This window comes from Rhodnius prolixus, unplaced genomic scaffold, assembly GCF_049639745.1.
Source record: "Rhodnius prolixus isolate KJV_2025 unplaced genomic scaffold, Rpr scaffold_5, whole genome shotgun sequence".
NCBI lineage: Eukaryota > Metazoa > Arthropoda > Insecta > Hemiptera > Reduviidae > Rhodnius > Rhodnius prolixus.
In genome coordinates this window covers 6,736,637-6,758,621 of record NW_027411624.1, presented here as the reverse complement: position 1 = coordinate 6,758,621, position 21,985 = coordinate 6,736,637, and the positions used below count along the sequence as shown (strand labels likewise).

The 21,985-nt window shown below is 35.7% G+C and overlaps 1 protein-coding gene across 2 annotated transcripts in view; it reads left to right on the top strand.

The window, feature by feature from the left end:
• The first annotated feature begins 21,312 nt into the window (after nucleotides 1–21,312).
• Nucleotides 21,313–21,985, top strand: part of LOC141457915 (uncharacterized) — a 301,526-nt gene continuing 300,853 nt past the window's right edge. For both annotated transcript variants that reach the window (XM_074135305.1, XM_074135303.1), the window contains exon 1: nucleotides 21,313–21,564. In XM_074135305.1, coding sequence (XP_073991406.1) covers nucleotides 21,508–21,564 — 57 coding nt within the window. In that variant the 5' untranslated portion in view covers nucleotides 21,313–21,507. The remainder of the gene's footprint in view (nucleotides 21,565–21,985) is intronic.

Sequence of the window (21,985 nt, the reverse complement as noted above, 5' to 3'; positions counted from 1 at the left end):
TCAAACCCACATCATCATCATCTCTCCTCATCCACATTTGTTCTTTATCACTTTGCCAAACTATAATATCCAAGCTTTTTCAAGCTTACTTAAAAGCTGTAACACCGATACGAAGTTTACTTAAAACCACAAGCCTTTAGACCTTCCACCTTTAAATTTATTACACTTCCGAACTTCTCGAACTAACAGAAAAAGCTAAAATATAAAGAAAATTATTACTACTAGGAAAAACTAGAATAGCGGAAAGAATTTATTTCAAAATCTGCTTACCAACTATATAACCAAATAAAGCAAAGTTAAACTCCTTATGTGAACTTTTTCGTTCCTTAAACAAGAGAAATTGAAGTTGTTAACCGTAAAAAAAGAACCGGCTTAGATGCAGCAAAAGATATTGCAGCCTAGGCCGTCCTTTTTAGAAATTACAAGTAAAGTAAAGAGTGGAAAAAGTAAGAATTAGGGCCTGGATTCAGTGAAAGAACCTATTTTTAATCTCAAATAACCATTTATAAGGGCATGGCTGGATGTTACAGACTGGGTCGACCTTTTTTCTCAGTGCAAGTTCCAAAAAGGGTGGAAAAGGTAGGAATTAGGGCCTAGATTCAGTAATAGAACTGCTTTTTAGTCTCAAATAACCAATTACTAGGACAGGGCTGGATGTTACAGACTAGGTCGACCTTTTTTCCAAGTGCAAGTTCCAAAAACAGTGGAAAGTGTCGGAATTAGGGCCTAGATACAGTGAAAAAAATGATTTTTAGTCTCAAATAACCATCTACAAGAGCAGGGCTAGATTTTACAGACTAGGTCGAACTTTTTTCTCAGTGCAAGTTCCAAAAACAGTGGAAAAAGTCGGAATTAGGGCCTAGATTCAGTAATAGAACTGCTTTTTAATCTCAAATAACCAATTACTAGGGCAGGGCTGGATGTTACAGACTAGGTCGACCTTTTTTCTAAGTGCAAGTTCCAAAAACAGTGGAAAGTGTCAGAATTAGGGCCTTGATACAGTGAAAGAACTGATTTTTAGTCTCAAATATCCATTTACAAGATCGGGGCTGTAGGTAACAGACTAGTTCGACCATTCTTCACATTGAAAGTTCCAAAAACAGTGGAAAAAGTCGGAATTAGGGCCTAGATTCAGTGAAAGAATGGATTTTTAGTCTCAAATAACCATGTACAAGAGCAGGGCTAGATGTTACAGACTAGGTCGATCTTTTTTCTCAGTGCAAGTTCCAAAAACAGTGGAAAAAGTCGGAATGCTGGTCTAGATTCAGTGGAAGAATATATTTTTAATCTCAAATAACCAATTACTAGGGCAGGGCTGGTTGTTACAGACTAGGTCGACCTTTTTTCTAATTGCAAGTTCCAAAAACAGTGGAAAGTGTCGGAATTAGGGCCTAGATACAGTGAAAAAAATGATTTTTAGTCTCAAATAACCATCTACAAGAGCAGGGCTTGACGTTACAGACTAGGTCGATCTTTTTTCTCAGTGCAAGTTCCAAAAACAGTGGAAAAAGTCGGAATGCTGGTCTAGATTCAGTGAAAGAATATATTTTTAATTTCAAATAACCAATTACTAGGGCAGGGCTGGTTGTTACAGACTAGGTCGACCTTTTTTCTAATTGCAAGTTCCAAAAACAGTGGAAAGTGTCGGAATTAGGGCCTAGATACAGTGAAAAAAATGATTTTTAGTCTCAAATAACCATCTACAAGAGCAGGGCTGGATGTTACAGACTAGGTCGACCTTTTTTCTAAGTGCAAGTTCCAAAAACAGTGGAAAGTGTCAGAATTAGGGCCTTGATACAGTGAAAGAACTGATTTTTAGTCTCAAATATCCATTTACAAGATCGGGGCTGTAGGTAACAGACTAGTTCGACCATTCTTCACATTGAAAGTTCCAAAAACAGTGGAAAAAGTCGGAATTAGGGCCTAGATTCAGTGAAAGAATGGATTTTTAGTCTCAAATAACCATCTACAAGAGCAGGGCTAGATGTTACAGACTAGGTCGACCTTTTTTCTCAGTGCATGTTCCAAAAATTGTAGAAAAAGTAAAGAATACTGCCCTAACATCACTGAAAGAACTGTTTTTTAATCTCAAATAACCATTTACCAGTGCAGGGTTTGTTTGGGGACTTATTACCCCATTTAGTTAACAAAGTTAAGTAATCCCTCTTTCGAAAATATGATATAATCGCAATAGTTTCTCTTGCCCAATATTTAGCGAAAGTAGAAATGCTTCACAAGTATAATTTAAGTGATATCTTATTTTTGAAAAAAAGGTATTGAATAGAATTAATTTAAATATAAACGGTGAGCGTTAGGGTGGTCTATATTTTTATTTTGGTTTGACTTAAAGCGTGTAATCGTCAGCGATAACAGAATGGTCTAAAATATATTTCTTATTATTTTTATTTTTTGCCATTATTCTAGTTAAATGGTTTAGATATTCTGTTATTCTGTTATTATTTATTTAACAAAATCTAAACTAAACATAACCAAAACCACTGTATGGTTTGTTGTTTTCAATTTATTGGTATACAACTTAAGAAGCTTTACTTTCCGTTTTGTACGAGCTTTAGAAATCAACCCGGTTTGTGTGTGTGGGGGGAATATTACTGTAAGTTTAACTAGATAAAAAAAAAGCTGAACTTAGAATTGATCTAAAGATCTGTAGATGCATCAAGAACAAAAGCTATTCCGACACACAAGGTTGTCATGTCACGATACATATCTTATAACCAGAATTAACTATGTAAATGTAAACGATGAAAACGGGGGCCTCATCACATTTCAGTTTTCACAAAACATTCTAGCGCATGAAAGCCCCCCCTCCCAGCTCCTTGCCTGCCACTTTTTTTTCACGCCCTAATAAATGTTCTGTCATTTGTAACTGTTCTTCAACTGATAGTGAATATCGTCTTTTATGACTAATCCAGTTACGTGTTTCCACAATTAATTTCTTACTTCGTAAAAAAAGTAAAAAATTAGTAAAACCTTTTTATTTGATTAATTCTAGTTAATCGACTACATTTTGGGGTTTACATTCTCTCTCTCTCTCTCACTAGATAAGAGGAAACTTCATGGATTTCATTTCCGGTTATGGTGTCTCCTGAATCGTAACGGAACTTTTAGGAGTGAAGCCTAACCAAACGCATCTCTTCCGGAAATCTCCCTTAATCGAATTTATCTGGCAAAATATAATAGAAGTAAAAATAAGTTCCCAAAAAAAGTTTTTGCATTTCTTAAAAGTCCCTTTTTGATGAACTTCACGGCCAGATTTACTTATTATTACAAAGCTTCAAACAAAGAACTTGATTTAATGATTTACAAAAGAAAGTTTTTTTTTGTTTTACTTAAGGGGGTTTTTGAAATTTTAAGAAATATATAAGGGCAAATGGGCAATTCAAAACCCTTTAGCCTGGGTTAATGAACCCTTTCCCTTTTAGACTCCAGGGTGCTGTTTTATTAATGAGCTATAATTTAAGGGAAGCCCTCTCCCTTTTTTTTGATTTTCAGAAATGTGTTTGTGCGATATAATGTGCCCTACTAGGATGTGGAGATATGATATATATAATTATATGCATTAGTAATTGGAGGACTGGATTGGAGGATAGATAGATAGATAAAAGGGCGAACCTTAGAGATGATGCTATGAGTCACTTAATTACCAGCAATACCCCTTTTATAGAATCGCTTCTCCTGCTATATATTCTTATATTTGTCCAAGAGGGGTATCTCTTGTTAATAAAGGTTTCTGGGATATTGTTAATAACAATTATCAGGGTATAAGTTTAATAATTTTATTACAATTTGGGGATATCTTTAAATTTTCTCTAAGAATTTAAAGTGCAGTTCTTATTTACAGATCCTAATGGAATATATTTTAATTTATCTCATCCCGAAATATAATTAACCTCAATCATATTCCTACCTCTATCGTATCATAAGGCTGTTCCCACTTTTTTAAGAAGAACAGAAATAAATTTATTTTTCTGGAGCTATCGTATTGTCCTTTAAGAATAAATACATGTACAATTGAAGGCCCTATTAGTTTGGCCTAACTTTTAAATATTTATATACAAAAAAATAAGAAAGTATTTACAAAAATAAGAATTAAAATTAATAAAATAAAAGAATACAGTTATAGAGTCGGAGAAAGGAGATCATTGAACAGAAGGGATTTAAAGATGGAAAGGGTAGGAGCATGGTGGGCAGATGAAGGTAAGGAGTTCCAGAGAGTGGTAGCGCATATTAGGAACGATTTATCGAAGGATGAAGTACGGTGTGAGGGAATATAGAGATCAGAGGGACGAGATCGTATTAACGGGAATGGATCGAGGATTTGAAGAGTTGGAAAATATAAGAATGGTCTTTGAGATTGAGGATAACTTGGAAAAGGAATGAAGCCCAATAAAAAAAATACTGGCGGCTGTAGACAGGGGAAAAGGAAAAGATAATTTTCTTGGAAAACTCATTAAACGATTCCAACTTAAACTTCAAATCCTTTGGAATCATTCAGCAATGTTTCCACACAAAATTTTTAACTAGGTTCAAAATTCATGCAACCATTTTGGTACTTCTTCTTAATGATGTGATAGAACTCTTGTAAGTTCCATAATTATTTAAATACTCATTAAGAAATAGATTACAAAATAATTAATCTCAAGCCCCAATTAGACGTGTAGAGAAGCAAAATTTAGCTAGACGAATTTAGCTGGGTGTTATTTAGCTATACTAATCCATGGACACAATTAAAGCTCTCCTAGACTACTAATAGAGATGATTATTTCGTCATCAGATTAGTTTCACTTGACTGGAGATAATAGGCGAGCTGTTGTGTGTTTGGTTAGTTGAGGGGACAATCAATACTCTGAAGTATATTGTTCCAATCTCTAATATATGTACATCGGTAACGTTTTGATCAGTTCCAAAAGCAATAATTCATTACAAAAAATTAGAATTTTTTTTTGATTAATTTTGTAATTGAATTTTATCACTAATTAGTTGGCTCTCAAAATGATTATTCATGATAATTTAATCAATAAAACGTGCAGGTAGTACGCCAGTGTCACTTGACACACAACCTGACAATCAGTGGGATACAATACAGATCCTCATTATCGTATTATAATTAAAGCTTCTAATTGGTTTTGATTTGGATTATTGCTGTTATAATTCGCAATTTAGGCGATTTAAATTTCAAAATTAATTTGAATAATCCTTATTCTCTTGTCTCCTACCATCATTACTGATAATTCAAAACGCTGGCTGAATCGTCAATCGTTCCCGAGAGTTCCTTGAAGTCTGAAGATCATCATGATTACTTCCTCTGGGTAGTTTCTATCCTCTTCCTTCTTCACGCACCATTTACATCTTCAATAATATATACTTTTTGCTTAAATTTAATACAGACTATATAAGATTTAAATAACCCATTTCAATTGCCCATAATAATTACCCATAATAAGTTCCCAAAAACACTGGAAAAAGTCGAAATTAGGGCCTATATTCAGTTAAAGAAGAGATGTTTAGTCTCAAATAACCATTTATAAGGGCATGGCTGGATGTTACAGACTAGGTCGCCTTTTTTCCACAGTGCAAGTTACAAAAACTGCGGAAAAAGTCAGAATTAGGGCCTAAATTCAGTTAAAGAAGAGATGTTTAATCTCAAATAACCATTTATAAGGGCAGGGCAGGATGTTACAGACTAGGTCAACCTTTTTTCTCAGTCCAAGTTGAAAAAACAGTGGAATAAGTCGGAGTACTATCCCAGATTCAGTGAAAGAACTGATTTTTAGATTCAAATAACCATCTACAAGAGCATGGCTGGATGTTACAAACTAGGTCGACCTTTTTTCTCTGTGCAAGTTCAAAAAACAGTGGATAAAGTCGAAATTAGGGCCTAAATTCAGTTAAAGAATATATTTTTAATTTCAAACATCTATTTATAAGGGCAGGGCTGGATGTTACATACTAGGTCAACCTTTTTTCTCAGTCTAAGTTGAAAAAACAGTGGAATAAGTCGGAGTACTATCCCAGATTCAGTGAAAGAACTGATTTTTAGATTCAAATAACCATTTACAAGAGCATGGCTGGATGTTGCAGTCTAGGTCGACCATTTTCTCAGTCTAAGTTGAAAAAACCGTGGAATCAGTCGGAGTACTAACCCAGATACAGTGAAAGAACTGATTTTTAGATTCAAATAACCATCTACAAGAGCATGGCTGGATGTTACAAACTAGGTCGACCTTTTTTCTCTGTGCAAGTTCAAAAAACAGTGGATAAAGTCGAAATTAGGGCCTAAATTCAGTTAAAGAATATATTTTTAATTTCAAACATCTATTTATAAGGGCAGGGCTGGATGTTACAGACTAGGTCGACCTTTTTTCATCGTGCAAGTTCCAAAAACAGTGGAAAAAGTCGGAATGCTGGTCCCAGATTCAGTGAAAGAACCGATTTTTAGACTCAAATTACCATTTAATAGGGCAGGACTGGATGTTACAGACTAGGTCTACCTTTTTTCACAGTGCAAGTTCCAAAAAAATCTGTTGAAGAACATTCAAGAACGATTTTTATCTCTTGCTGCAGTTGAGAACCCAAAAAAATTTCTTCTGAAAAGTGCATAATCTTACTTTGTCATTTCTGCTCAACCGATTTTAGAAGAAAGAAAGAAAATAAATCTATTATCCTGGGACTATTGTCTCCCTTAGGGATAAATACATGTACAATTGGAGGCGCTATTGGTTTGGCCTGTATTTATATATAAAAAATAAGTAACTATTTACAAAAATAAGAATGAAAATTAAGGAAATAAATGCATTCAATTATTATTTCGGAGGATGCTGGGTAGAAAGGAGAAGATTAAACAGAAGGGATTTAAAGATGGAAAAGGGTTGGAGCATGGCGGACAGATGAAGGTAAGGAGTTCCCAGAAAGAGGTAGCGCGTATTTTACTTTAAATTTGGAATTTAACTCGTGTATGGAACTTTTATTAATATGAAGTTATTATAAGGAAGTATATTAAACTTTAAAGTGTACTTTAAAGCGAAGCCTAACCCTACTAATCCCTCTGAACTGAACCTCTGAACCTCACAACACTTTGTCGATTAGTTATTTCGAATTTGATTCTAGCCCATTATATTAAAATTCAATGTTTTCAGAGTCACCGAGCTACGGAGATGAATTCTTCTATGTAGAAAAATATCTTGGTAATTCCAACCAAATATATTCAAATTGTAGAAGCGAAGCGGTTTTTATTTTAGAAGCTAATTGTTAGATCGATCACATAGTGATGTGATGAAGACAAGGTACATGTTCAATCCTGCATTACAACTATATATATTTACATTCCAATCTCGTACGAATGAGTCGCTACGATCGTCTTATATGATTTGAATAAATTATCTGCTCTCTTTCTTCTTCTACTTCTATTGCTCTTGCGCCTCTTTTATAAATAGTTTTATTAAGATGTTATCATCTTTTTATTGGTTGATGTTCAGCAATACAATTAGTCTTTATTTATTCCTTTTGTTGCTTTCCCTTACTTCTTGTCAGAGAGGTATACTGCGATCTTGAAAAACATTTTCAGAATTAGTTTAAACAAGATGAATTTTTATTATGAAAAACTTGATTAGAAAAATGTTAAAACTTTATGCCATTTTTCAACTCCTTAGGGAGTACTATAGAGCTTTTTGCCGATCAAAGCTGGGTATTCCCGATGAGAGGTAAGGACTGTTTTACATATCACCCAAGAATCACTTAGGATTAGCATTATCGTCAATAAAGTATGTTTTGCTTGTCGTCTCTTTACAGGACACTTTCTTATTCGGCAGTTAGAAGTACAGCTCGCCAGAAAAAACCATAAAACCATTTTAGTTCAGAGATGGCTTCCCGAAAGTGTTCCCATATTAATAACGATTCTGTTCATCAACTTATAAAGCTGTAGAAACTTCCTGCAGAAACTTGGAAGTATTCAAATCCACTGATTCCTTCACTGGAAAGCCGGGCTAGATGTTGCATACTAGGTCGACCTTTTTTTGATAGTACAAGTTCAAAAAACAGTGGAAAAAGTCGGAATTAGGGCATAAATTCAAAGAATGAACTGACTTTTAGTATCTAATAACCATTTACAAGAACAGGACTGGATGTTACAGACTAGGTCGACCTTTTTGCACAGTGCAAGTACAAAAAACAGTGGAAAAAATCGGAATTAGGGCCTAGATTCAGTGAAAGAACCAATTTTTAATCTCAAATAACCATTTATAAGGTCAGGGCAGGATGTTACAGACTAGGTCGACCTTTCTTTACAATGCAAGTTTCAAAAACAGTGGAAAAAGTCGGAATTAGGGCCTAGATTCAGGTAAAGAACCGATTTTTAATCTCAAATAACCATTTATAAGGGAAGGGCTGGATGTTACAGACTAGGTCGACCTTTCTTTACAATGCAAGTTCCAAAAACAGTGGAAAAAGTCGGAATTAGGGCCTAGATTCAGGTAAAGAACCGATTTTTAATCTCAAATAACCATCTATAAGAGCAGGACTGGATGTTACAGACTAGGTCGACCTTTCTTTACAATGCAAGTTCCAAAAACAGTGGAAGAAGTCGGAATTAGGGCCTAGATTCAGGTAAAGAACCGATTTTTAATCTCAAATAACCATCTATAAGAGCAGGACTGGATGTTACAGACTAGGTCGACCTTTCTTTACAATGCAAGTTCCAAAAACAGTGGAAAAAGTCGGAATTAGGGCCTAGATTCAGGTAAAGAACCGATTTTTAATCTCAAATAACCATTTATAAGGGCAGGGCTGGATGTTACAGACTAGGTCGACCTTTCTTTACAATGCAAGTTCCAAAAACAGTGGAAAAAGTCGGAATTAGGGCCTAGATTCAGGTAAAGAACCGATTTTTAATCTCAAATAACCATCTATAAGAGCAGGACTGGATGTTACAGACTAGGTCGACCTTTCTTTACAATGCAAGTTCCAAAAACAGTGGAAGAAGTCGGAATTAGGGCCTAGATTCAGGTAAAGAACCGATTTTTAATCTCAAATAACCATCTATAAGAGCAGGACTGGATGTTACAGACTAGGTCGACCTTTCTTTACAATGCAAGTTCCAAAAACAGTGGAAAAAGTCGGAATTAGGGCCTAGATTCAGGTAAAGAACCGATTTTTAATCTCAAATAACCATCTATAAGAGCAGGACTGGATGTTACAGACTAGGTCGACCTTTCTTTACAATGCAAGTTCCAAAAACAGTGGAAGAAGTCGGAATTAGGGCCTAGATTCAGGTAAAGAACCGATTTTTAATCTCAAATAACCATCTATAAGAGCAGGACTGGATGTTACAGACTAGGTCGACCTTTCTTTACAATGCAAGTTCCAAAAACAGTGGAAGAAGTCGGAATTGGGGCCTAGATTCAGGTAAAGAACCGATTTTTAATCTCAAATAACCATCTATAAGAGCAGGACTGGATGTTACAGACTAGGTCGACCTTTCTTTACAATGCAAGTTCCAAAAACAGTGGAAGAAGTCGGAATTAGGGCCTAGATTCAGGTAAAGAACCGATTTTTAATCTCAAATAACCATCTATAAGAGCAGGACTGGATGTTACAGACTAGGTCGACCTTTCTTTACAATGCAAGTTCCAAAAACAGTGGAAGAAGTCGGAATTAGGGCCTAGATTCAGGTAAAGAACCGATTTTTAATCTCAAATAACCATCTATAAGAGCAGGACTGGATGTTACAGACTAGGTCGATCTTTCTTTACAATTCAAGTTTCAAAAACAGTGGATGAAGTCGGAATTAGGGCCTAGATTCAGTGAAAGAACCGATTTTTTAGTAATGATTAGTATTATCTCATCAGAAAAGTATCTTTTGCTTGTCGCCTCCTTACAGGACACTTCTTTTTTTTCTTAGACGTAAAAAAAAGTAGCTCGCCAGAAAATCCCTGGAATCTTTTCAGTACAGTTTCCCGTTAAGTGTCCCCATATTAGTTCCGTTTCTGTTCATCAACTTATAAAGCTGTTAGAATTTCCTGCCGAAACTTGGGTAGTATTCAAATATACTTCTGCGTGTAAAGGTCAACGATTCTTGATCTTTCAAGAGTTGATTCTTGGTTTCTTCTCCTTTTATTCCTGCTGACAGGGAACTAGCCGTTTAATGATCGTACATCGAAGATTTCTGCATTGTTTTTTTTTTTTTCGCCTTCTTGGATTTCCAGTAAGGACATTTCCGCTTTAGTAATTGGGAAGTATATTTCCATTACCACAGAAGCTAGCACAAGTGATTGTTTTTACCAAAAATAATAAAGGTGCCATTATTATTTATTTTTTTAAAGAATAAATATAATATCCATTTTCAGGGGGGTAAAAAGTCACATTAATTTTAAAGCTAAAATCAGTATTTTTATTGTTTACTTGGCAAATAATGACACTGAACAGTTAGTCAAATAACCTCGCAAAGTAAGTTCAACGTCCTCTTTTGTCGAAGAAGTTTTTTGTAATGTTCATTTGTGCTGGATGTACGCCAACAATATAAATACGGAGAAAAAAAATTACAACTATGGTTGTTTATAACAGAACAAATAGAAATTATGTTGAAAAAAGAAGAAAAAATGGGAAGATTTATAAAAATAAAAAATAAAAAAACCTTACTTCAGGATAGAATTAAAAGCTATCCCAAAACCTTCATACTTCTCCTTTTCCCTTTCCTAAATGTTCTGCAAAATTTATTGTAGGGCACACTTTTACTAGTGACTTATTTCAGTGGAACTTATTTTTATTTTTTATTTTTCAGACTAAAACGTGCCCAAAAATCCATTATCTTTTCTAGACAGCATTATTATTGATGTTCACTTTATTTTTAGTATTTTAATTTCTCCAATTTGGCTTTTTATTAAAATTTATTTTAGCCTCTCCATAAATTGGATGTAGCTGCAGCATCTCTTTCGATTCTGCTTCTTGTTTTTACTAATTTATCCAAATCAGCGTTCCTGTTTTTAATTAACTTATTTTCGCGCTAGGCCAATTTATTTTTTGGTTGTAAGAATTTCTGGATTCTCTCCAAAAACTTAGTTTTTAAACTTAGTTCCAGAACTTTGTGGCATTTAGTTTAAAAAAAAAAAAATATTCTAGAAACGTAATTGTTATTAATCGTCTACAATGGAGAAGCTTTTTCAATTAACACCTTGACACTCACTTGTTTTTTGAAGTAATGGCAGAGGATATCCCCAAAATGTTTAGGGAAAAGAGCCTAAACTGGTGAGAAATGAATGGGTGTCCCTGTACCGCTAGCTTCCCCTATTTGGAAACTTTCCAAGGAGAGAATATTTCAGGAGTACTAGAAATTTGCCCGTAATTGTAGAGGAACAAGAAGGAATGAAGTAGCGACTCCTTGTCTCTCTAGTGTTAACAGAAGATTATTTGCTACACGGATTGAAAGAGAACATCGGCATGGAGATCAGAAGCTGGAGAACACTTTCTCAGCATCTTCCAGGCGGAGATACACGAGGGATGCGTTTGGTTTAACTTCCAAAGAAATCGTAACCTTTCTTTTTTTTAGGCTTAATTCTAATTTTATATTAATTTAACATTTTTGTAAGTTATGTATTTTTTTTTTCTTTTTTATTAAGAAAAGATGTATAATATTTTCTTCTGCTAATATCAATAATTATTTTTCTGTTATAGGTAAGTGAGTTCTGTCAATCAGACGGTCTGCCTGTGTCTCTGGATCCAGGTAACTTTTTAGTATACCCTGAATTATTTTTATAATAATATTCCCATTAAATATGGGCCACTTATCGATAAGTTATTATACTATTTTCAGTCCCGAATATTCAGTTACCCACGCTTCTACGAAAAACTGTATCCAAAAAGTTTTTTAAAAAAAGTCCCGCATCCTGTTTAAAAATTTTAAATCGAAAACTCATCAAAAATTTTGTATTCTCAACGTTCTCAACGATTGTTAGAGGATCTCAAAAAAAACTGTATTTCCGGTAGAAATAAAACTTTCAAAACAAAAACAAAAAATTTATCAATACTACTTCCTCATTACAGAAGTAAAAGTAAAGTAATCGCCTATTTTTTTCCAGGCAGGCTTTACGTCCAACTACCAATTAGGTGCCGTAGACGGAGGCGACTAGCAAACATACTTTACTGTAAATTCCTCATATTAACCATTACATAAAATCCAAAGCCTAGACTAGTGGAATCGAACCCACTAAACCAACAATACATCTTAGCTTTGCGGGTCTAGCCTATAACCGCCTAACATACTTTACTGTAAATTCCTCATATTAACCATTAAAAATAAAATCCATGCCTAGACCGGGGGAATCGAACCCACTAAACCAACAATACATCTTAGCATTGCGGGTCTAGCCTATAACTGCCTAACATCCTTTACTATAAATTTCTCATATTAACCATTAAATAAAATCCAAGGCCTAGACCGGGGGAATCGAACCCACTAAACCAACAATACATCTTAGCTTTGCGGGTCTAGCCTATAACCGCCTAACATCCTTTACTATAAATTTCTCATATTAACCATTAAATAAAATCCAAGTCCTCTAGACCGGGGGAATCGAACCCACTAAACCAGCAATACATCTTAGCTTTGCGGGTCTAGCCTATAACCGCCTAACATACTTTACTATAAATTCATATTAACCATTAAATAAAATCCAAGACCTAGAGCCGGGGGAATCGAACCCACTAAACCAGCAATACATCTTAGCTTTGCGGGTCTAGCCTATAACCGCCTAACATACTTTTCTATAAATTTCTCATATTAACCATTAAATAAAATCCAAGACCTAGACCTGGGCAGTCGAACCCACTAAACCAACAATACATCTTAGCTTTGCGGGTCTAGCCTATAACCGCCTAACATACTTTACTGCAAATTTCTCATATTAACCATTAAATAAAATCCAAGGCCTAGAACAGGGGAATCAAACCCACTAAACCAACAATACATCTTAGCTTTGCGGGTCTAGCCTATAACCGCCTAAGATACTTTACTATAAATTTCTCATATTAACCATTAAATAAAATCCAAGACCTAGACCTGGGCAGTCGAACCCACTAAACCAACAATACATCTTAGCTTTGCGGGTCTAGCCTATAACCGCCTAACATACTTTTCTATAAATTTCTCATATTAACCATTAAATAAAATCCAAGACCTAGACCTGGGCAGTCGAACCCACTAAACCAACAATACATCTTAGCTTTGCGGGTCTAGCCTATAACCGCCTAACATACTTTACTGCAAATTTCTCATATTAACCATTAAAAAAAATCCAAGGCCTAGACCGGGGGAATCGAACCCACTAAACTAACAATACATCTTAGCTTTGCGGGTCTAGCCTATAACCGCTCGGCTACCGTGGCGCCTTCATTTCAGAAGTAAGTAGGTTTCAAAAAAAAAAAAACTTTAAAGACAATTAATTCTGTGCAAATATTTTCGTTAAATAAATATCCCTTTTCAAAACTTTTCCCTCCCTCCTGGAAGGTTTTTATTTGCTTTTCCGGCCTCAGTTTTTCCCCGTCTCTCTGCCTCCTATAATGTATACACTCAATACGCTTGAGAAATCTGAATAAACATGAAATATCTCTTCTCTCTCTTTAACTCTCTCGCATTTTCCATGAATGGAAGTAAAACGCACTAAAAAGTTTTCCGAATGGAACTTTTCACTCTGAAATTAATTACCTTTAATGAATGAGCACAGTTTTCTATATATACACCTGGTAATTTAGAATACTTTAGCACTCTTTCTCTCGCTTTCTTTTTATATTGTGTTTTCAATTTGGAAAATTCTCTCTCCATTAAGAAAATGAGTGGGGTTATCTTTAAACGATGAAATGGAAATAATAATGAAAACGGTTTTTGGTTAATTAGAATTTCGAATGAGGGATTGCTAATTTTCCATCTTTAATGAATTATAAAGTTTGCAAAGCAAACATGATAGGCGGATACACAGCAAGAGTAATGCTTCTAATTCAAGTCGACTGCTTTTCGAATATTGTTTACACAGAACTAGTGAACAAGTAACAATTTTGTCTGAATAAGCCATTACTTCGATTTGGCTACGTAAGGGCTGTCAACAGAAAAAAGGAAATTGGCAATCAGAGGAAATCGCTGAGGCTATTTTTTGGGAGGAGAATCTAACAAAAAATGTTTAGAGATGTTCGATGAAACGGAAACAATCATAAAAGAAACATTTTCCAGAAACGTTTTAACGTTCAACTTCCGTTGTGTGATTTTTTTTGTATGCAAAGTTTTGTATTTTGGATGTCATCGAGGTACCCAAATGAAAATTTTGGGTTTTTATTTTTTTCCTGCAACATTTAGGTTTTTGAGCTAGAAAAACTTCACATGTGCACAAGGACTTCTTCTTCTTCCTTCTTCTTCTTCTTCTTCTTCTTCTTCTTCTTCTTCTTCTTCTTTCCTGGCTGTACAACCCAGTGATGTGGGTCTTGGCCTCCTCAATATGCTTCCGCCAGTCGTCTCTATCTCTAGCGGCCGCCATCCAGTTATGCAGTCCGAGGATATTCCTCGCGTCCAGGGCAACTCCATCATTCCAACGCAGTCTAGGTCTAACTACCCTCCGTCTCCTATCCGGGGTCCCGGTGCAGCAATCTGGAGGGAATCTCATCGGCACTCAGCCTCGCCACGTGGCCTGCCCATCTCGGCCGGTTTAGTTTAATCCAGGCTACTACTGGGGGTTCCTTCATTAGTTCATATAACTCTAGTTTCTGGAAACCACATTTTCTAATCCAGGGGCCTCTAAAGGGGGTGATTTTTCCCCCTCGGGGAAAAACTAGATGGCAAAAAAAAAAAAAATTAGGTACGATCTCAATACAGGTAGTCCTCGGGTTACGACGGTCTCAAGTTACGACGTTTTGTGGTTACGACTCCCATTTACAGTACTGTACTGTACAGTAGTATGAAAAGCCCGCGAACTACTGTACGTGTTTGGTGTGCAGCGACCACGGGATCGAGGAAGACGGCGTCACCAGCATCCCAGTACGCCATTAACATCATTGTCACGATCACTTTTTGCCCTTCATTATGGCTCCCAAACGTAAGGCAGACTCTTCTGATGGCAGTGCATCGAAGAAAAGGAAGGCCATCACCATGGAAGTGGAATTAAATATCGTAAAGTACACTACTGTTTTTTAATTACAGTTTCATTTCATATTAAAACGTACTGTACAGTATTTTATATGCGCTTTTTGACAATTATGTAGGGTACTGTGTTCAGGATAGGTGTTAGGATAGGCTAAGTACTGTATTACCATAATAACAGTACTGTACTCTGTACTGTATATGGTACAGTTTACGTATGTTCCGACCTATGTCGAAAAAACGGTTTACGACGCCGCGTAGGAACGGATCATCGTCGTAAGTCGAGGACTACCTGTACTTTAAAACTTACCACGAAGTTAACGTAAGTATGAAGTAAGTTTTCATTAGTATTAACATCCATCTACCAATTAGGTTGTTCGTGGACTGAAGCGGAAGCACGTATTTTACTAGTTAACACTTCTCTTTCTTTTTTTTCTAACAAATAATAAAGCAGCTACAAATATCCTGCGAGTATTTTTTTGAAATTATTTCCGTGATAAAAGTAAAAGGAAGTAAAACCGAGTCACGTACCTCATGTCTTAAGAAGGTGTTTGTTTCCCCCTTCTGTTTCCCTCCCGTTTACTCGTGTATGGCAAGGATATTCCTAAATATACAACAAGGAGGAGAGGAATGGTAGGAGGAAGAAGAAAGACTCTGGGAGCTATTGCAAAGGCACCACCAGTGTTGGGAGATAAATATATGGTAGAAAATGGTGGCAAAGTAGATATTGGTATGGTGAGGACAATTTGTTAATATTCACACACAGTGCAAGGGCGTAACTTGGCCTAAAGGGTAAGCTTGGGTGGGTGGGGGGGTGTGTGTGAAGGTAACAACATCTCTGGGGGATACTCTCTACCCAGTTTCTTTTATCTTCTCCTTTCTTGTGTCCCCGTACTCTCGCCTTAGCCCTACAACATACCCAGGTAGTACAGAATATATTCATTTTACTCCCTCCTCTAGGACTTCCTTCAGTGTATTCCAGTTTCCTTTAGTGTGCCCTTCATATTCTTTCTTCCCACCCTTTCTGTAGAGAACTTCCAAATTATTGCTAACAACAGTTCTTATTGTGACACTAAGTGTGGCCGTCGGCTTAACGTATGATTTGTTAAAAAAAAAATAACTAAATAAATAAAAAAGAAAAAAGTGCAGTGGCGTGTAGCTACTGTTGTTCTCTTCCTTACTGCCACGGAGGATAAATTTTCTGAAATATCAGGATCAAGAAGTTTGTTTTTAATTTGAATAAGAAGATGACCCCTTTCTTTTCTCTGGCAGCATCCTCCATTATTGTCTTCTATCCTTCAAATCCCATCCCTGTACAGGCCCTTTACAATTTCCCATCTTTTATAATGGAATTCGCCTACACAGTAGACAAATAATCCTATTTTAGGCTTTCTACTTCGACTGAAGATTTACTTCGAATCAACATACACGACTTAAAAGAACTAGAACTCGCCAAATATTTAAGACAAATTGAAAAAGGCTAGCCTACAGATCAGAACTAATTCTGGACAAAATACTGATTCCTGGAAGTGTTATTAACGCCTTGGGCACACAGAAAGCTGTCACTAGCGGCGGGCAACAATCCAGCGGTCGTCACGGCGGTCTGCCGGATATGGGGACGTCACACAGGACGCGATATCTTTTGTTAGAGCGGTCTAGATTGGTCGCTTTCTTCTTGAGAAGTAGTAGTGAGTTTTTTCCTTGTTCTTTGTTTTAATATATTGAGTATGAGCTCGGATGAAGAACAACTCCTTCTGCTATTAGCTTTGCAAAGCAAAAAGAAGAAAAGACGAAGTTGGGTGCATGAAATCAATAAGAAGAGAGAACAATTAGGGGTATACCACCGCTTATGTATTGAACTGGAGTCCCCTGAAGATAGGTTCTTCTAGTATTTTCGTATGTCGCGAGAATGAAATAAAGAATGAGTAATAAAGTTTCTTATGATTGGAATCTTTATTTGGTACTTTCTAGGTGGCAAGGCGGTCACGTTGAAATCTGTAATTTTGTGTACTACCAGATCGCTTGTCATCGCGACAAAGACTAGCCCGCGGCAGTAGAACGCGTTCTGTTTGACAGAGATGATGCAACATTGTGTAATACAACTAGACCGCCTGGGTCGGAGATTGTTGCCCGCTTTCTGTATGCCCTCTCCTTAAAAGCTGTGCACATAGTAATATATATACAAATATATAAAAGTTTTCCAGCTTATTATAGAAATTTATTTATATAGCTAGAGCCCGACCTCTATAATTTTCCAAAAAACACCGTCATAGATTTTTCCTCCTCCCAGTCCACCGTATTCTCCTCCGATGAGTGCTCTTTTCTGGAGATTCCAGCCGGAGACGTAAAAAGAGCTATGGAAGTGAGGAATCACTTGGCGGCTTTTTTCACCACCTCTCTCCTCTCTTCTCTTCTCTTTCCGCCCTCACAGACGCCCCCAAGTCCACCGCCGCCCACAGAGAGAGAGAGAGAGAGAGAGAGAAAACAACGAGTAACTCATTAATAAGAGGGTAGTCGCTGACAACGACATTAATCACTGTTGCCAACCAAAACAGAACGATAAAAGCAAAGTTAGTAGAAAAGCAAGCTGCAGCACCAACTAAAGCTCCCTACCTCCGCTCCCCCCCCCGCATTCCACCACAGTCCTGTCAACGCCCGGCAAGCTCCAACGAAGAGTTCTTTGAACGACCGCCGGTGCCGTGCCAGCCCATTTTGGTGTCTGTTGTGATGTAAAGCTCTACTTTCGGGTCTTATTCTTCTGGTAGCTTCAAACTGTCAACATGAACTTCACCAGGAATAACTATCATTAAAAATATTCTATTTCGTCTTTTTGCTTTTTTTCTTTTCTTTTAAAAAATAAACCATAATTCATTGCAGCTTTGGAAAAAACGCATAATACTTTTCTTAGCATTAGTTTAAGCAGTTATTCTATCACAAATCTTTCTTTAAAGTTGCACTTTTGCTTTCTCTAGAATAACCTGAAGAGCAATTTTCGTATTTAAGATTGAAGGATCTGAGAAGTTGATGCGTTACAATTCGCCTTATAGAAAGGACCCAAGCTCCTACAATATTCTAAACTCTGCAGTCAATTAGAAAACGATCTAAAGCTCCTCCAAGACGTGGTCACCACGTACGTGGTCTTTAAATAGAACTTTTTGATAGCGAATTTAAGACTATATATTGTTTCCGCTCTCTAGACCCACAACTAATTGAAATTCACATTAAATTTTAATTTCGTGAACATTAATAATAATTAATAAAAAGAAATTCTGGACCATAATGAATTTTCTTAGATAAGTTATTAATGGTCTAAAATTTGTCATCTTAAATCAATTAGATAAGATCTTAAAGTGAAATAAATTAAAAAAACAAAAAAACATAAATATTAAAAATAATTATTTGATTTTATCGACATTAATAGTGTAATAAAAATTTATAATAATTGTTTATTGTTATGACATAACTAAATCTTGTGAACTTATTGTTTAGAAATCCGATATTTATATTAATAATAGTAATAAAATTAGTAATAAATTTAATTGAGAGTTCACCAACATTAATAATTAAAAATTATCCAAACTATAATGAAATATAGTTTTGATTACATTATAGAATTTTTAATTGTCCAATGAACTAGTTCTAGTTTGATATGATTCTTTTTATCACAATTTAGTTATTTTTTATTTTTATATTGTGTACCACTCTCGCCAAGTTTGGACGAATCACATTGTCTAGCATCAAAAAAACGTGGCGTTCTATTTCCGAGAAGCTGTTTTATCATCATCTTATACAACACCACATTATAGTTTTGTGGATTGATAAGAGATTTGTCCAATTATTTGTATTTTACATTAATTTTTTTTATTAATACATAAATAGTTTTCATTTAATTATTTCTCGTTAGAGAGATTATTTTTTTTTAATCATGCTTTCTCTTCACAATTTTTCCTGGTTTTATAAAAGAAAATGGAAGTCCGAAAGGAGAAAATGCGGGGGAACTCGTGAGAAATGCAGCTTTTACTGGAATATATCCCTGTACAGGAAGAGGTGAAGTCACATTTTTCCACTGTGGACAGTCTTCTTCTTCTTCATATGGCATATCCGGTGTTTTCCGGACGTTGCCAATCACATTTGCGAACACCTTGCTATTCTCCGCCGAGTGAAGGAGCTATCCTGGCACTCTGTATGCCGGACGTTTCTCAGCCAGAAAAGCTGCTTCCTTCCCCCACTCGGTGACCGTCTCTTAATTCATTCCTTCTGAAATCAACTGGAGAAGATTAAACTACTCCTCAACAAGTTCCTGATGGGTATTTGCTCTTGCAAGAACTTCGCAGTTGGATCGACCCTGTAGACCCAAGAGATCCTGTAGATGCGTCATAGCTAGCCACATCTCAAAGGCCTCGCGAGTCTTCTTCACGTAGACAGTCTTAGGAGAAGACATTGAACTAACTACTCTACCCAGTTGAATTTAAACAAAAGTTTTAAGACTTTTTTTTTAATATCGCAAATAAAAGAGCAAGCAATGATTATGTAGTAGTAGCCTATTTTTTCAGGCAGGCTATACGTCCAACTACCAATTAGGGGTCGTGGAAAGGACGGAGGCGACTAGCAAACATACTTTACTGTAAATTTCTTTTATTAACCGTTAAATAAAATCCAAGACCTAGACCTGGGGAATCGAACCCACTAACCAACAATACATCTTAGCTTTGCGGGTCTAGCCTATAACCACCTAACATACTTTACTATAAATTTCTCATATTAACCATTAAATAAAATCCAAGGCCTAAGACCAGGGGAATCGAACCCACTAACCAACAATACATCTTAGCTTTGCGGGTCTAGCCTATAACCGTCTAACATACTTTACTGTTAAATTCTTTGTATTAACCATTAAATAAAATCCAAAGCCTAGACCGGGGGAATCGAACCCACTAAACCAACAATACAGCTTAGCTTTGCGGGTCTAGCCTATAACCGTCTAACATACTTTACTGTTAAATTCTTTGTATTAACCATTAAATAAAATCCAAAGCCTAGACCGGGGGAATCGAACCCACTAAACCAACAATACATCTCAGCTTTGCGGGTCTAGCCTATAACCACCTAACATACTTTACTATAAATTTCTCATATTAACCATTAAATAAAATCCAAGGCCTAAACCAGGGCAATCGAACCCACTAAACCAACAATACATCTCAGCTTTGCGGGTCTAGCCTATAACCACCTAACATACTTTACTATAAATTTCTCATATTAACCATTAAATAAAATCCAAGGCCTAAGACCAGGGGAATCGAACCCACTAACCAACAATACATCTTAGCTTTGCGGGTCTAGCCTATAACCGTCTAACATACTTTACTGTTAAATTCTTTGTATTAACCATTAAATAAAATCCAAAGCCTAGACCGGGGGAATCGAACCCACTAAACCAACAATACAGCTTAGCTTTGCGGGTCTAGCCTATAACCGTCTAACATACTTTACTGTTAAATTCTTTGTATTAACCATTAAATAAAATCCAAAGCCTAGACCGGTGGAATCGAACCCACTAAACCAACAATACAGCTTAGCTTTGCGGGTCTAGCCTATAACCGTCTAACATACTTTACTGTAAATTTCTTTTATTAACCATTAAAAAAATCCAAGACCTAGACCGGGGGAATCGAACCCAGTACCACAATACATATTAGCTTTACAGGTGCATACAACGATTATGAAACAAGGAAATCGTTGCGAAAGTTAATTAGAATATGCTAATTAGTTTCTAATGTAAATGATATCCAACATTGTTTTTTTTTTTCAGTTTATACTGTAAAATAGTAACTTTGTGTGAACTATTTAGTTTGACTCTCACAGCCGACTGAATTGCAGCCCAAAAATCTGCTACCGGAAGCAAGTATTGTAACCAAAGGAAATAGCTGTCTGCGCTTCCGTATTGAGGGACCCAACGCTCAAAATATTGATCATATTTTTAGAAGAACACAAAACATGCACTGCCCGTGTATATTAAATTTAAAATTACGTATAACTTGTTTTTTCCCCTGTATTAATATAGAGCAGATTCATTTAAAAAGCCCCAAATCCCCAGGGTTGTTGGGTGATTTCGGGACGGCACTTTAGCTGAACGACCGCTAGAATTCACTACTGTGGAGGAGCGCTTCTCATCAGAAAACATGTCAGTACTAAGCGAACAGCCGACTTGTAACGGTTTAACTTGGAATACAGCGGGGGCCGGCCCGGGTCTTAACAGATTCTAGTTTTTTTTTTTAAATTTATTTATTTTGCGAAGATCGCCTCAAATAAATGAGTTATTTATGTGACAGTGAATTAAATATTGTTTTCAATTTTTGTTTGTGAATTAAAAAATAATGGTCGACACAAATACTGTCATCGAAGGATCTGTTAAATTTAGAGACGGCAAAAAGGTGATTATTAAACAAATTAATGTATTAATTTATTATATATTTAATTAAAAAAGTATTTAAAAAAAAAATTGAAAAGAGACTTCATTTTTTATTATGCTTTAACAAAAGAAGTTGATTGATTTTTAACGATATATAAATTTAATTGTTTTATAATTGAGTGGCAATTCTTTTTTTTTATGACTCAATTAAATTTTAATTGTTTCAATTTATTGTTAATTAATTTTTTAATTACATTTGAAATGAAAAAAATATTCCGTGAACATTTAATTACTTAACGCTAAAATTAGTTAATTATTGTGTGAAAAAAGGCATCTTTTTAAAAAAAGAAGAGGATTTAATTTGTTCAGGATGAAGTTAATACTCGTACCGTTAAGCCGAACAAAACAATGATTGTCCTAGGTTGTGATTAAAGTCTTTTTAG